The sequence below is a fragment of the Lycorma delicatula genome, chromosome 6 (assembly GCF_047948215.1).
Source record: "Lycorma delicatula isolate Av1 chromosome 6, ASM4794821v1, whole genome shotgun sequence".
Taxonomy (NCBI): domain Eukaryota; kingdom Metazoa; phylum Arthropoda; class Insecta; order Hemiptera; family Fulgoridae; genus Lycorma; species Lycorma delicatula.
Window position 1 is genome coordinate 157,137,441 of NC_134460.1, and position 18,449 is coordinate 157,155,889.

Sequence of the window (18,449 nt, forward strand, 5' to 3'; positions counted from 1 at the left end):
TGTTGAATAGATGCCAAATCACGTACGTGATTAAGAACACATTAATTATTTAGATAATCACAAATTGTACATGTATGATTTTTTTTCTAAATTAAGTTACTCTTTTTATTGAATAACATTTGTACTCTGATTAATTTGTACATTACTGTGCGTGCGGGTGTGTGTAAAATTAAAAAAATTATTTAAAGGTTTATCAAATTGCTTTTTCTTTTCTGTTCTAGTAGAGTACTTTCACATGGATCTCTACTCCACTTAATAAAAAATAAAAATAGTCAGTTTTTAAAAATTGTAGAAACAGTTGTTATTTATCTCAATAATTGAAATAAATGGGCTCTCTCAGCTGCAATATTAAAATCTACATTTAGATAATAAAACTATTTTGGCACCATATATTATTTAAATTATGAATTTTTAATAAAATGAATAAATTTTGTATTAATTTTTTAAGCCGGTGATAATGTAAAAATTTTACTTTGTTATTTATACCTTTTTCATAACTATTATGAATTTTTTTATGTAAAAAAAATGTAACTCTGCCATTATAAATATTTAAAATTTCATACTTTCTAAACCGCCAAATATGTATTAATATATTCTAATGTAATCTGTATAATTATATAATTTTGTAAAGGTTCTTGATAGCATGTTTTAAAAGTTTCTATTACTCAGTCCTAAATAGAATTCAAAATTCATAACTTAATTTTTAAAAGTATATATAAATAATATTTGGTATCAAAATACTAGTTTTACTATATTATTATCTAACAGCAGATTATAGCTACAACAGAATATCATTTTATTTACATAGTTTATTATAAAATAAAGAAATTTTATTATATTACGCCCAAGATTGTGAATAATTAACTACTCTGTACAGTTGTTGGAAATAATTTTTTTATTAATTATTTATAAAAAAAAACTGTTCTGAAGAAGCTCATATTTCTGTAGAAGTACTCAAAAGAGGTAAGAGATTTAATAATTAGTCATATACTTTTCCCTGTTTAATGTCTGTTAAAATTATAATCCTAAATTAATTATCGTTTAAATAATATATTTTTAATTAATTACGAAGAGTTTTTAAAGGTAATGATGCTGTCAGAAGAAGAAAGAGAATTAGAAAGAAAATACTGGCATTATTTGGATCCTCAATTAATTGCAGAAGTATTCTTTGGAGTTGCAACTATCATGTCATATGCCAAACTTTTACTGATAATACAAGTTCATTCTGATATAGGGCCATTACAGGTAAATTAATTTAACTCAATACCTTAATTACTGTTTAAAAAAAACTGCATGGTATTAAATTATAACAATCTGTAACTATGTACAAACACAGAAATTCAGGAGGAGGAACAGTAAATAATTTTGGAACTAATAATAAAGCTTGAAATAAGGAAAGAAGTTGATACAAGCATAGGACACAAAACACTTTGTTTTTGAGTTTGCTAGTGAAAAAGTTTGCCCAGGTTTCAATTCCCTTTGTGAAATCGTATCATACTGAAATTTTGAAGGCGTTGTATAAGGGATGAACTTAATAGTTTTTTGTTTTTTGACCCCAAAAAAAATCAAATAAAATAGGTCACAGAACTGTATCTGTTGTAGTTTTCACGATAACCAACAGAAACATTTGGTCATGAAAAACATGTTTTTTTAGATTTAAAATTCAATAACTTTGTTAAATGATAAATAAATGTGTAAATTCTATTATTAAAGCTTGAAACTTGTGAATAATTTAATTCTGAGAAAATTGATATAATGAAATCTAACAAAACAAAAATAATTTTTTATTATTAAAAACAGAATTTAAGAGAAAAATTGTATGAATTTGTAAAAAATAAATACAATAGTTTTTAGTATAATTTAGACCTTTGAAAAATTAAAATGCATTTAATTTACTTCAAAAAAACTACTCACTATGGTTCGTACTGTGTTAATTTACAATAAATGTTCAAAAATTCAATCATTGACATTGATGCACTTTTCAACTCATTCCCTTACACTTTCTGTCACCAACTTAATGATATCTTTATGTTCCTTGCTGAGGGTAGTAGCATTGAGAATGCGATCAGTTCATCACATCTACTTTTTGGTTGACTATTTCACATTTCATCTTCACCATAAACAGTAATCTAAGGGAGTAAGGTTTGGTGATCTAGGTGGCCCAGTTTACTGGCTCTTATGTCCAATCCATTTACCACAAATTTTTCATCTAAGAATTATCTTACTTCATTTGTAAAATGTGTTTGTGCTCCATCAAGTTGGTTAGTTCATTGTAAATCAGATAATTTCTCCCTGTTGAAACTGTTCTAGTATGTAAGGGCCTATCAACTGGTTGTCGACCACACCACCAAACACCAAGCGGTCATTGAAAATCATTGCTGGAAATTGATTGAACTTCAGCATGTGGATTTTCTTCAGACCACCAAAGTGAATTCCATGTGTTGTTTATGCCATTACAAGTAAAAGTAGCTTCATTCCAAAAATAGTATGAATGGTATTAGGTGGTAATTATTGTTAAACCACTGACAAAACTGCAGTTGTCTGGCATGGTCATGAAACTGGAGGTTTGCATTTTCTGAACAGAAGGATGCATTGTGTGAGCATGTAATGTCCTCTACATTGTACTTTGCAGAAAGCTAAGTTGTGTAGGAATTCTTCATGTTTTCATTGCAGGACTTAATATGTACCACCTGAAGAATGTTTTCCTTTTCATCATTGACAGTCAGATGAAACATGAGCTCTGGGAAGTGTATCATTCTCACAAAGATTACTAAAAATTCTACAAAACATTTTACAATAAATAAATTTATTGTACTAAAGGCAGCTGTTATTAATTTTCACAAATTCATAAAATTTTTCAATTAATTTTTATTTTTAATATTAAAAGTCAATTTTCTCAGAATTAAATTTTAGGCAATAAAATTTACAAATTTAATAATCATTAAATAAAGTGATATTGGCTTGTTTTGTGGTATTGAATTGTTCTGTTTTATATTGGTCATAAAAACAACAGAAGATACAGTTCTGGGACCTGTTTTATGTGATTTTTCAGCTCAATTAACATAGAAACCAATCAAGTTTTTAAACCCACTTATATATTAACACCTTCAAAATTTTAATAAAACCCCTTTTTACTGGGGGAACTGAAACATAGGTAAAATTTTTCACTAGCCAACTCAATAACAAAGAATTTTTGAACCAATGTTTTTATGTACATTTTTCCATATTTCAAGCTTCAGAATCAGTTCCCATATTATTTCCTTTACTCCTGAATCATTCTGTACATAAATACCATATACACATATTGTCACAATATTTTTACAACAACCGATCCTAAAAACTATGGTGACTATTGTGAAAATTTATTCTGCAAATGTTATGATTAAATATGTACATTGTTCCCCAATTATTCTAAGTAGAATATTTCAATTTGTTCTTGAAGTATAGAGGAGCACTTGTCAATCATTATTCTAGCAATTTCTTTTTAAAAGATTTTTTTATATCCTTTATGGGTAATGAGGAAATGCCCGAAGAAAATTACAACATTCAGAAACTGAATAAAAATCTAAAACATACTTTAACTGCAGTTTTATTACTTGTCTTTAATCTTAATATTTTCTAAATTGCTTTTGAACAACACAAAATTACCTGTAAAAAAGAAATTAAAAAAATTTGTCTTTCGGTTATTTGCAAAACAAAAAATTTCAGTAGCTCCAGAAGAATACAGTTTGTCTAAATTTAATAATAATCTATAATTAATCAATGTTACCTGATGAGCTCAGTAGAGATTTCTACAAAAAAAAAATACAAGACCCAGGTTTGGCTCTTTGGCTGTATATTAATATTCCCTATATATATTCAAATAATCTTATTCAAGAATCATTGATTAAAAAGAAACAAAATGTTTTAATTTAAAAAAATGTTTTCTTTGTAGGTCGCCTTAGGTAAAATGATGTGCGACTGTGCAAGATACGCTGTCTTATTCATTGTGGTTATAATGGCTTTTAATGCAGGCAAGTACAAATTAAAATAATTTATTTAAAAGAATATAAATACTAAGCACTTGATGAGTACAGCAAGACATAGTCAAATTATATAAAAGTAATTTTATACAAGGTTTTATTAAAAATATGAAAGTTTTTCTCAAAAAATTGTTATTTATTCATCAATACTGATTTTGTCACCTTCAAGGTACTCCTTTTCAGATATAATATATTTGTGCCAGTGCTTTTTCCAATTTTCAAAACACCTCTGGAATACAATTTATATGGCGTTTAGTTCCTTCAGTGATTCTGACTTTATCTCTGTAATGTTGGCAAAAGGTCATCTTTCATGTTGAGGAATAGGAAGAAATCACAAGGGGTGAGTCTGGAAAATTTTGAAGATGCGGCATCATAATGTTATTGTTTTTGGCCAAAAATGCACGAACAGGCAGTGAAGTGTGAGCAGGTGCATTATTGTTATGCAGTTACTATGAATTGTTTCACCACAAATCTAAGTGTTTTCTTCGGATTGCATCATGCGACTGGCATAAAACTTCTAGGTAGTAATTGTTATTGACTCTTTGATAATGATTCAATGATCATTTTCTTTACTCTTTCGACCTTATCGGTTGTTGATGTGCTGGGATGTCCCGAGGGTATTCATCGTCCTCATGCCCTCTTGGAATTGTTTCCACTTGTAAATGCTTGTTTTATTCACAGAAGAATTGCCAAAAGTAACATTCAAAATTTCCAATGTGGTGCTGCACTTTATTCTGTTCTTAAAGTAAAATTTAATGCAAATTCTTTGTTCCATTTTTTCCACAAGTTAAAAATTGCCGACCACATCAAAACACATGTAATCTTTCCAACAGCAAACAATAAAATAAGCACCCAGTATGGCAATCAATTTAAACTTATTTTAGGGACAAGTGTAACAACAGAAAAAAAATTGACAATTGAAATTATACAGCCTGGAAAATTAAAAAATTCCACGTATTTTCTGATCAAACCTCATAAATGTATAAACAGAAATTATCAGATATTTGTAATATTATAAGTTAACATATTTATAAATACATACTTATGTTCTTTAACAGCTGATCAATTATTTGTACCATTATTTAAATATTATATATCTTACAGTTACTCATAAAAGATATATTCTGATGTATATAAAAAATATGTACCACGAGCCAAACCCCATAACCTTTCAAATGAAAGGCAGAAACGTTACCACTCTACCACAGAGGTTTAATATTAAAAAATACACAAAAAAAAACACAAATTTTAAAAAAGAAGGGTAAGATGATTAAACCCATATTTCATTAACTGAAATTGTAATTCCAATTTAGCTGACTTCTAGGCGAGTGGTAGCATATTTTTCTTTCATATGGAAGGTTCCAGGTCTGAATCTCAGTCAGGCTGGACATTTTTCATATATTAAACAATTACAAGTCATATTCCCTCGCAAAAGTCTTGAGCTCATGAAAAAAATAACTCCAAAAAATAGCAATTTTACCCGCATGATGGTAAATTTGAATAATATACAAAAATCTCAACAAATGAAATTCATATTTCGCATTTGAATAGTTTATATACTTTTAAAATTTAAGAAAATTGCAGTGCTTCTGTTATTATTTTTTTATGAATGTCTTACAGTTTTGTTTACAAATGAAGACTGTATAGATATAACTTTTGTTTACAGATATTGTAATGGAAATATACTAGACACACATAGGGAAAATCAATAAAGATTACCTAACAGAATTCCAAATCCTAAAAACCTGATTAATGGTTGTTAATATTGCAAACTTTCAAAATAAAAAGTTTCTCACGTTATTTTTTCAGAAGTATTTCTAAAAACTTATTTTTATATATCAATATTATTAATAAAACAATGAAATTAAAAATAATTCTTTGAAAAATATCATCTTTATTTTTTATAACAAATTTTATTTCTAGATATGTTTTAGCACCGAAAGGATTCTTATTTTGATTTAAAATTATAATACAGTATTCTTCTGCAAGGTTTTGATCTGTTCTGTTTATATTAAATGTCAAAATCTTATTGCTCAGTTGACATTATATATAACATTTCTTAGAATTAATTCTCAACAAATTTAGTTGCAAAATTAATTTGTTTACTGGCATTTTCATAAAGTTTTTTTTTTACAATAATCTTCTCAAAAATTCTGAGACCTGATTTAGTTCTTAAAATTTACTTCTTAATTAAAAATTTTAGTGTGGCTTCATTTTACCATTAGAATAGAAATCAGAGTAAACTTTTAAGCAAGCTACATCTCCAAAACAAAGAGATCCAGGACCTATTTTTAAGTGCAAGTTTTTTTCATTTTTTACTTCTGGAACATGTTCTGAAATTCTTTTCATTTCTTCACAAGACATGTGAAAATTTGTTGATCACAAATCCATATAAAGGTAAAAAATTAAATTAAAAACTACAATATAATTTAAAAACAAATTTGCAAATATAAGTATTAAATGTAAATAAAATTACAAATATTAGACACATTAAAACATTTTTTTATCAGTGTTAAGTACTTCTAAAATTCAACTACTTCAAAATCACAAATTTTCAACAAAATCATTTTTAGATGTTATTGTGCAACTAAATTGTATGACCATGAAATAAAATAAGAGATACTTAATTTCTAAGTTTACTTTTCGACAGTCATTTTATATGGGCTAAACACATTAAACAGTTAAAGGTGAAATGTTTAACAATTCTATATATGCTACGAGTACTTAGCAACACCAAGCGAGGAGCTAACTGATGATGTATGTTAGGTTTTTATTATTCTTTAGTACTGTCCCCTTTAGAGTATGGTTGTATCGTCTACTCTTCTGCATGTCATACCATGCTTAAGATGATGAATACTGTGTATACTACTCTTTTCTTCATCTTGAGGATTTAGATCAAGCCCTGTGTTGATTGCGGTGAGCCATCACTTTGGAATAGGTGGGATCAGCTGCTAGCACAAAACTAATTTTAACTTTTCATCACAGAAATTTCACCTCTTTCTGCAGAAAAGATTAGAACAGACTAGAGTACTGATACTGTGCAGCGTGGACTTTGACCTTGCACAGGTCACCCACTGTCCAAATCTACTTTCCAACATTTAGATCTTGTGTTATCTTGATCCTAAGCTACTATGGTATATTAAAGAATGAAAAAAGTTTAAATTGATCAAGTTACTACAGTACTGGCTGATACTAGGACAACACTAAATTAAAAGTTTGAGAATAAAACTAAACCATAAGAAAAAAACATAAAATCATCGATGTGGACTCTAATGTATGAGTGTAACAGGCAATCAAAAAAAAAAACATAATCAAGAAAATAATTTATTTTTAGGTAATTAAGTAATATAATAAGATTATTTTATTTCAGGATTATGCAAATTATATAACTATTATGCAGACATGTATCAGATGGATCCTGACACGCAAGTTGTAGTAAGACAAGAACCACCATTCACAAATCCATTTGATACTTTAAAGGTAATACAAAAAAAATCAATAATAAGGAAAAATATTCCTTGGTAAATTATTTCTAAAGTGAAATAAAATCTAAAATTCTTGAAACAAAACTTAAATCACAATGTGGAGTAAATAAAAATTAAAATGTTTGCACAGGAAAAGAAGAAATGAATATATTTCTTGTTACAGACTGTCAGTTTGAACCATCAGCAATACTCTGCAATAGCACATTGTTTATACAGATAAACAAGAAAATAATATTAATTCATTATATCTTATAATCCTGTACAGTAGTTATAAATAAGTTGTTAGTTTTAATGATAGATTGCAGTTACAATCAAGAGAGATTTTTTTTGGAATAACCAGACAGAAAACAGTTCATGTATTTTTGTTCACAGTTTAATATGGCTTTGTGATAATAAATTGATGAGATCAATTTTATCATTATATGATAAATACAATACTCTCTCATATACAATACTGTATATTGTTTTAGTAATTATCATGTAACTAATATTTAGAGAGTTTTGAAAGCAATTATTAGAGAGTTTTGAGAAGAAAGCAATTATAATTACAATAAAAATAAGGAAATATAAAACCTATGGGCAATCAAAGATTAATTATGGTTCCAACATTATTATTTTTTAGCTATAATTGATTGTATGCATTCATATGTTAAAGAAGTTCAGATGCTCATAATAAAGTCACATGAAATGGAGCAAGTACGCTTCTGGAAGTTAATAGAATAATATTATTTGAATGTGTTTTTATTTAAAAAATTAATATGGACTAATTGCATTATTTTTATCTTATAATATGTTTTTATATTTATAATTTATCTTATTTAGATTTATTTAAATTGGTCTTTACGTAAAGCTAATATAATATTCATGAAAAAGTACTATATAATAGTGGTACCATTATCTTTTATACTACATAGGATCACTTTAATCAGTCCATTTCAAAGTCTCTTTGATGGGACTGTTTAGGGCTTGTGGTTCTCCAGTACTTTTTCATTCGTTCTGATCTTTGTGCCATTTCTAGTATTGAAAATGTTCATGTTACGAGTTTTTTCTTGTGAGTGTGAAAGAACTGTTTTTGTTGTCGATTTTCTTGTTTAATTTTTATCTTATCAAGGTCAATTTCCTTCAGATCCCCTCTTATTTTTCTGATCCATCATCTGCATCCTGTCGTGGAGTTTTTCGAATCGAGATTGTACTGTGCTAACCGTTTCAGAAGTCTTGAATCTTTCATCTGCATGATATATCCAAATAATCCTAGTCTCCTGTTATGCATGGTATCAGTGATGCGAGTTCTAACTCTGTACATGACTTTGTTGGGCATAATCCATCACTGCCCATCTCTCTGGACTTTTTATTGATGCAGATTGTTCCAAATCTTCTTTCAATTTTCTTGAGTTTGTCTGTCTGATTGTTCGTTTAGGTGGAAGAGGGTTTCAGCTGCATAAGTGGTTTCTGTTTTTATAACTGTGTTGTAGTGTCTTATTTTTGCATTTATTGATAGGCATTTTTTATTGTAACTGTACCAGGTTAATTTTTAAGCTTTAGCTACTTTATTTCTTCTTATTTGGATCAAGGTTTTTTTCATTTAAGTTGTTTTTATTATTTCTATGAGGTATTTAAATTGAGTTACTATTTTGATTTTATTATCGTTTATGTTGATTCTTTTCTGTTGGTTTTTGAGGCATAATTTTTATATTTTTGAATGATAGTTGAAGGTCAATTTTATTTGAAATATTTTGAAGTTCTAATATCTGTGATTTAGCTTCGTCGATGTTGTTTGCTAGCAGTGCCAAGTCATCGGCGAAACCAAGACATTGTTTGATTTTTCACTTATTTTTACTTTTGGGGGACATTTATTGAGTCATTCTTTCATTACCATTTCTACAGCACAGTTGAATAATTGTGGTAAGAGTCCATCACCTTGTCGCTGTCCTGTTTTGATCACAAATGATTCCAAGAGCTCGTCTCTGAATTTTACCTTTAACCCAATTGTGGCCAACTTGTGGTTACTATAATGATAGGATAAAAAATTTTATGAAAAGGCTAAAGCAGTCTTTAATAGAAAAAGTTTTTATTCTTTTAAAAAATTGTATCCCTCCCAAATAAAAAGATAATAATTAGAGATTGAGGTAAGTCAAAAGTTGAACTTTTGTTGTTAGTCCCAATATCTAAGTAAAAAAAGCCAGTGTGCTGTTTCATTGCATGCCATGCTATATTTGCTATATTATGCTATATTTTTTAATGCTATATTTATTATTTATGCTATATTATTTAATGATCAAAATAGTAAATGCTATTGATTTTTCCCAGTGTTTTACTAGCAGTAAATATGAATGGTTAATAGAATGCTTAAAATTTATTAATATAGATTGTATTTGTAAAATTTTATTTTTCTGCAAACATAGCAGGTTAATCCATAATTCATCATTCTATTAGTTGTACTTTTCAGATACTTGCCCTCATTGCTTTTCCTAAAAACAGCAATGTCAAAAAAAAAATCCTGTAGAAAAAAAAATCAGAATGGATGTAAATATAAATGGTCAAACATGAAATATTATTTTTAATTTCTTTGAAATTATTAAGATCAAACTACCATTTGAGAAATTTAAATAAAGACCCGCACAGTTTCTCTTCATAACTGATAGGTTGAATGAACCCTGAATTCTCAATATACACAGAGCGAAAAATATTTGAAGTATCGATAGAATACGAAGGTATATACGTTGGTATATTCTTCAAATATACCAACTGGTTTCTCTAAAAAAATGAGAGTTGTAACACTTCTTCTCGTTAAACAATCATGTATATTATTATACATTTGTTAGAAACTATGTCTCCATTTATTTAATCAAACAATCTAAAATAATTTAAAAGTGTTTAAAAAAATTACAAAGAATATGACAAATTACACAGAATTATGGCCCAAAAATAATAAAAATAAATATTAAAGTAAATCTTGAAATAAAAAGAAGGTAATTTTACCAGAAATAAAACGTATTTTAAAATAATTTTTATACCCAAAAATACATCAAAAAAATATTTAATTTCAATACTACAAAAACTAAATGATTATCAGTAAAAACCTATGGTACTTAACAAGAACCCAACTCTATCATTCAAACCAAAAGTGGTGTATCATTCAAACCAGACAATTAACCAAACAATTCTCTTAAGTTATTTACTTCATTAATAAATTACTATATTTCTCTCTTTTTGTAAAAACTATTTATAAATATAATCAGAGAAGTAATAAAAAAATAATTTTAACTGTTATAGTTTTTATTCTGGGGTTTGTTTGGCGTTTCTGATCCAGATAATGCAAAAGTAGTGATTGAAAATATACAAGGTGAAGGTGGAAAGACAATTATGAATGAACACTACATAACAGAAGCACTTGGATACTATTCCTTTGCAAGTATGAATGTTTTAAGAATTTTAAAATATTGTTAAATTAGGTAGTGAGCAATCGAGTGTATGCAAGAATGTGTATAAAAAATAAATATATAAATTGTTTAATTTTATAAAATTTGTGGTTGAAAGTTTCTGAATTCAAATTTAAATGGGCAAAAAAATATCAGAAATCATAATAAATAGAAAGGCTATACAATATCAAAACACATGTTTTGTGATTTTTTTTTTGTACTTTATACTGCTTACCTATTGGAAATACTGCAGCTTCATCATTCACTACAATCTAATTTTTCAAGTTAGCCTAAAGCCATCTGCAAACAATTGGTTCCCATTTCTTTTGTTACATAAAAAATAGAATTTGGTGATCAAGGGTTTTTATAAAAGACGACCGTAAAGTTTTTCAGGGCTAGAAACAGAAGAGATTGTGTGAAGACAGGAATTACCACAGAGTGTATCTTCAATTTCATGGGGGAATAACAAAGAGAGAAGGCCTAAAAACAGTTTTCAGCAAGAGTAAAGTTAACAAATTAGAATAAATTCTATTTCTGTTTTCTAATGAAATTAGGACTTTCTTCTAAATTTCAAAATTTTTATTTTCTAAACTTCATATAATCACAAAAATGTATTTATCAATTGAACTACATGTAATACAAAGAAGGTTACAATAGAAATAATTAAAAGTAAATCTGTTAAACAAATTAAGTATTTTTTAACTTTGCAGGTAATTACTCTTTTTTAAATTTTAATCTACAAGTCTGTCTCAAGTGTGGTGTACCAAGTTAATGGGTCTTATGTTCCATTGTGCATATTAGTGCACTGTAATATTAATCAATTTTAATACACATTAAAAAAAATATATAAATTCTTGCATTTACTTTCTTACATTATTATTTAATAAAATGCAATTTTTTCTAACCATAATGCTATTTAATATTGTCATTAATGACAATATTTAATCTTATTTGCTTATTGTTTTTTCTTTTTCCAGAATTTTAAAGATTATTTATTTTTATCAATTTAGTGAAAAACAGATAGAGAACTTATATATCAAGAAAATAAATTTAACACATGTAAAAGTTTCAAAACAAGAAATCTCTCTCATAAGTATTTTGAAAACTGGATAGCTAAACATTTCATGATTTTACATATATATATTAAAGGAAAATAATTTGGGAACTAAGTCTAGAGCTTGAAATAAGGAAAAAAATTCATACAACCATATGTCTAAATTTTTTTGTTATTGAGTTATAGCTAGCAAAAAATTTCACCTGGATTTCAGTTCCATGGTAAAGTGAGGTCTTACTGAGGTTTTTAAGGCATTAAATAAAGAGTAAACTTGATAGTTCTTGTGTTTATTGATGTGAAAATAATTGAATAAAACAGATCACTGTAACTGTACCTCCTATAATTTTCATGATATCTTATGTAAAACAAAAAAATTTGGTGATGAAAAACTTTTCTTTAGGTTTGAAATACGCTAAGTTTGTTAAATCACTGATAAATGTGCACATTTTATTATCTAAACTTGTAAAGAAATTAATTCTGAGAAAAATGAAAAAATTAAAAACAGCTATTTTTAGTACAGTATTTTATAGAGTATTTTGTAGAATTTATAATAATAATCTTTGTGAGAATGGTACACTTCCTAGTGCTCAAGTTTCATCTGAATATCAACCGGTACATGGTGATGAAAGGGAAAAAAATCTTCAGCTGGTACTTCTTAGTCCTGCAATTAGAATACAAAGAATTTTTACATTACTTAGCATTCAACAAAGAATGAGTGGAGGACATTACATGCCCGTAGACTGCATCCTTAGCATGTTCAGAAAGTTCAACACCTCCAGATTGATTGTGCCAGAGAACTGCAGTTTTGTCAGCGAGTTAACAATAATTACCACCTAATTCCATTCATACTTTTCAAACGAAGCGACTTTTACCTATAATGACAGAAACAACACACAGAATTCACATCAATAATTTTTGTTGAACGTTTGGTGTAGCACGATCACAACCAATTAATAGGCCCTTTCATACTAAAAAAACGTGTCAATGGGGAGAAATTACCTGGAATTTTTAAATAAGGAATTTCTTACAGTACTTGAAAATTTCTCATAGGCAAAATGAATTGAAATGTGTGCTACCTACTTGATGGAGCACCATCACATATCATGAATGAAGTATGAAAATTTAGATGAAAAATTTACTGGCAAATGGATTGGATGTAGAGTGCTAGCAAACTGGCTCGTATTCTCGATGCGGCTGCCATCATCAAGGAAGATGAAGATATCATTAGGTTGGTGACAGAATATGTTGGGAAATGAGTTGAAAAGTGCAACGATGTCAGTGGTGTAATTTTCAAACATTTTTAGTAAATTAACTCAATTTTCACAGTGAGTAGTTTATGTTTTTAAAATAAATTAAAAGTGTTTTAATCTTTTAACGGTCTAAATATGTTGTTCTAAAATCTGCTGTTTTTATTCTTTACAAATTCATAAAATGTTTCTCTTAAATTTTTTTTTTAATAATAAAAATTGATTTTTGTTTTATCGTTCATAGACTTTTTTCTCAGAACTAAATTCTTCAGAAGTTTTGATAACAGAATTTATGCATTTATTAGTCATTTAAGAAAGTTATTGAACTTCAAACCTAAAAACCATGTTGTTCTTTGTCACCAAATTTTTCTGTTTTATGTCGAATATCATGAGAACTATGAGAGATACAGTTCTGGGACCTAATTTATTCAATTTTCCAGGTCAAAAAATGTACGAAACTATCATGTTTACCTCATAAACATTTTAAATATTTCAGTATAGACCTCATTTCAAATATTTTGCTAGCTGTAACTTGATAAAATATTTTGATGAATGTTTGTATGAATTTAATTCCTTACTTAAAGCTTTGGAATCAGTTCTCAAATTTTTTACCTTTTCCCTTGAATCATCCTGTATATACGAGGGTTATTTTTTTTTCAAGGTCTGATTGGTCAAATAAAACCTTGGGCAAAAATCAGATGAACCTTTGCGCATATGTGTTGCGCAAATGACAATGCTCAGCTGCACACTGCAGCTGTAACAAAGAAGCTCCTGCAGCGTTTTCATTGGGAAGTGTTTGATCACCCACCATACAGCCCGGACTTGGCTCCATCCGATTTTCACCTCTTTGCTCACATGAAACGCTGGCTAGGAGGACAACAGTTTGGCACAGACATTGAGCTGCAGACCAGCATAGAAACATGGCTGAAAACACAGGCGGCTTAGTTCTATGACGAGGGTATTGGAAAGTTGGTACCATGCTATGACAAATGTCTAAATCGGAGTGGCGATTATGTAGGGAAATAGCGTAACTATGTAAGTACTTGTTACAAATAAAAAATTCTTTATTTTCACTGTGGTTTTAATTTCCTGACCGATCGGATCTTGCAAAAAAAAATATATATATATATATAAAGTCCTGTATATCATCCTGTAAATATTACAAATTATGAAATGCTATTAATCCATGCAAGAAAATTGCTTATCCATTCCCAATGGAAAATATTGGCAGAATGTACAAATATTAAATTATTCAACAGACCTAATTAAAATAAAAGCCATACTTTTCAGTGATTTTTTTTTTTTTTTTTTTTTTAATTTATCAGCTATTTATAAAATTTTAAAAAATTTATCAATAGTATGGATTTTTTTACAATAATATGAAATTAAATTTCTCAAGATTATCAGATAAAAATTTCCTTATTTTTTAATATTAGAGTTAAATGAGTATTTCAGTATTTAGATAATTTTAAAAAATAGATATTTGTCTGGTTTTAGTATTCATGGTCCTAACAGTTATTATAGTACTGAATATGATGATTGCCACTATGGCAAATACATATCAACAAGTGGTCAATAATGTTGGCGTAGAATGGGTGTTTGGAAGAACTGAGGTAAATATTCAATTTGTACAATTATTTGTAGTAGATCTAAAGCTAATAAGAGGGGATCAAGTTTTTTGTAATTAATATGAAAGAAAAATAAACATATATCAAAACAGAACTTCTGCTGGCTGAGGACAGTAAATGAAAAGTTAATACAATTAAGAAAGATTTAGAATAATATTTATTGAGTAGGTACTTCAATTAACTACAGGAACAGTAACTACAGTATCTGTAGCTGTTATTGATTTTGATAACAGAAATCCAAGATTACAAAGATTTTGAATCTAGATTGTTGCAACTCAGCAATATGTTACATTAGTACATGGTCTTTTATATGGATTTATCTGCATAAGTACTTGGATTATATAAGTAGGTAATTGATAAGCAATGAAAAATGTTGAAATTTTGAAGCAAATTCAGGTGTTTCACAGCATGTACTACTTTGTTACTATGGAATGGATTTCAAGTTGATGCAATATGTAATATAGGTTTATCTCAAAGGACACTCATTTATAGAAAGAAAAGGATAGTGAGATGACGGAAGGATAATAGAAATAAATAATAGTATATTTTGTAGTAGGATAGCAGGATTACCAACAATTTATTAGACCTGGGTAACTGTGACTACTGCAAGTAGTGGTAGAAAACTGTGAAGGCCAAGAAGCAAGCCCAATAACTGTGATGACTTAATTTTTTAATTGAAGAATCCCTGAGTGAAAGGCCGAAAGATGCTTATTAGCTTGTCTAGTTAATATTTCCTTGCTCTGCAAGAAAATATGAAATATCTGCCAAAGCAGACATTTCCATCAGTGTATTTACACAACTTACTATCGCCGTTGTATGGCCTCTCCAACCACAACCACCTACCATAACTTACAATCCTCAGCTATCAAATTAACCGATTCATGGAAGCACGATCCCCACACCTTCCTCTAACACTGAAGGTTTCACACAAAAACACCAAAAATGCAATTCTCACACCAACAAAACAAGTGTTGATCACAATAGAAATTTTTTCCCACAATTCAGTTTACTAAAAGTCCTCTTGATTCACTTAAAAATGAAGAAACAGATTCATAAATTTATTAAACCTTTAATGGAAAACATACCCTATCTCTGATCTGCTTTTGAAAGTGAGGTTAATGTCCACACCTTCCCAAACTGTAGTTGCACAGATTTAAGGATGAGAATGGATGTATGGAGAACTATCTCAGCTAACCAGGACTCTATACCAAAACGCCTATCTTGGCAAAGTAAGCATCGAGGCGAGCTTTGAGCCCATTCAATTGCTATTCTATTTTAAACAGCCATCTTCCACAGAGCTAAGAATGTAACAAAGCTAGCAACTATGTCCTGCATTCCCTTTCTTTTTGTAAGCCGCTTTAATCTATTATTCCTTGTCAAAGCCTATTTGAGGTCATCTTTTGATTTATTTAATTTATTTATTGTAAGGTACAAGGTTGTGCTGTGTCCAAAATATTAAAAACTAAACATTCAAACAATTGCAGAAGAAAAGCGCAAGTAATATTTATATAAGTATAATAATTACATCTTTCTTGGTCGATATGGTATATTTACTGACAGCATTGGAGTTAAACCAAATGTATTTGTATATTATGGGACAAATATAGTTGTAACAGTCATACAAATAGCAAATCTGCTATCATATATAACAATATGGGATAGATCAAAATCAATTGCTGAAAACAACAAACCCTTTTTTCTAAAATAATAAAAAATTTCCATAATTCCGGCAAAGAACCTAAAGTGAAAGATATAATTTACAAAATAAAAAATTTTTTAGCAGGAAGTAAAAATAACAATCTGACCAAGAACAGAAAGAAACCTGACTGACCATTTTGGAACAGTAGAAAACATAAAAAAAAAAATGTAATGGACCATCTGAAGGATATTCCGGTTTCTGAGTTCCAACAGTGCTATAAAGAGTGGGAAAAACTGTTTTCCTACTCTAGAGAAAACCTGTTCTACGGGTGTTTGAAGCGTTGCATGGCTTCCCAAGTGAACTATTTCGAAGGTGGTAGAATCCATATATAATTGGATTGTAATTAATCTGAACCAGTCACATTATTTTATTTACGGACTATGTACATATATTAAATGAACACTTATTTGAAAGAAAGGCATTTTCTTTGAAATATAGAACTGTATGTTTATCACAATACAAGTAATAATTAATTAATGATTAATAAAAAATTCAGCATCTAGAAAAATAGTAGAGATTTTTACTATTATCACAATATCTAATACAAGTAATCTACCAAACATGAATGAGAATGATGTACACAAAAAGTACTTACACACACACACCCACAAATATATATATATATATATATATATATATATATATATTTAAATTCTATTAAATAAGCCATGTAGTAGAGAATATTGAGATAGATTTTCAGACAGTACTTTCAAGAGATCCTGCATCCTCAGTCATTATTGAAATAATTCCCTTATTGCAAAATAAAATCTACAAAAATAATAATAATTACATATTAATTTACATGAGTGTTATTATCTGTTGCAGTTTTTATAAGAACGTCTTCCTAAAACACTGCCTGATGGTTTATCAAATTGAAATTTTGTTTGCATTTATAAATGTAATATTTTTCTAATATATTTAATTTTATGTCATCTATTAATTTCTAAATTTACTTTAATATCAGAAATAGAATGTTTATTGTTTATTAGGTCTGCCATATATATATATATATATATATACATCCTTTAAAATTAGTTTATATATATATATATATATATATATATATATATAGAACTCATTTTAAAGGATGTATTTGTTTTTCCTATAATAATATCATAATCATTACATTTAATTTTATAAATTCCAAACAGATTATTTTATTATTTTTGTTTTTTAAAATATTTTATTATGTGGTTGTGTAAACTTGGTATGTTGGTTTAAATTTTCTTTATTGTACATTTTAGTAATGTTTTCAATGATATTAGTGTACAAATACTTTATAAATATTTTTCATTCTTTTGTGTCTTATTATGCCTTGGTTATAAGAGTTATTTCATTATTGTGTATCATATCCATTCTCAACAGCTATATGTTTTATTATGTTAATTTCATTATTTAATCTTTGTTATTACGTGTGTATTTGATTGCTCTTTAATCATATCTGTAAATGTTAATTATATATCAAGGGTAATTTGAATTTTTATGAATTGTATTATTCGATACTGGTTTTCTATATACTAATGTTTCAATTTGGTTGTCCTTGTTTATTCTGATATTGACATCTAAATATTTAAACGTTCTATTAATCTCTATTTCAAATGAGATTTTTATTTTCAGTGTAAGAATTAAATTTGATCTATATTATTAGATGTCAATGTTTGTTACTGGGTTATACATAATGAGAATATCATCAACATACCTTGTCCATATAGAGATTTTATGCAGATATGAGTGATACTATGTACTAATATACTCAAAAAATTCTGTAAATATATTTCTGACATAATAGCTGATAGGGGAAATTCCATAGGTAAGGTATTTTTTGTATATAATATTTGTTATTAGATTAAAAATAATTTTGTTGGCATGTATTTCTTGTAATGTCAACAAACATA

At 28.0% G+C, this 18,449-nt stretch overlaps 1 protein-coding gene across 1 annotated transcript in view; it reads left to right on the forward strand.

Moving 5' to 3' along the window:
* The window catches only part of LOC142326970 (short transient receptor potential channel 4-like), a 56,816-nt gene extending 41,901 nt beyond the window's left edge, over positions 1 to 14,915 (forward strand). The window contains exons 10-14 of the mRNA XM_075369702.1: positions 1,084 to 1,245; positions 3,935 to 4,013; positions 7,393 to 7,502; positions 10,781 to 10,919; positions 14,725 to 14,915. Of these exons, the coding sequence (XP_075225817.1) occupies positions 1,084 to 1,245; positions 3,935 to 4,013; positions 7,393 to 7,502; positions 10,781 to 10,919; positions 14,725 to 14,915 (681 nt within the window). The remainder of the gene's footprint in view (positions 1 to 1,083; positions 1,246 to 3,934; positions 4,014 to 7,392; positions 7,503 to 10,780; positions 10,920 to 14,724) is intronic.
* The last annotated feature ends 3,534 nt before the right edge of the window (positions 14,916 to 18,449 follow it).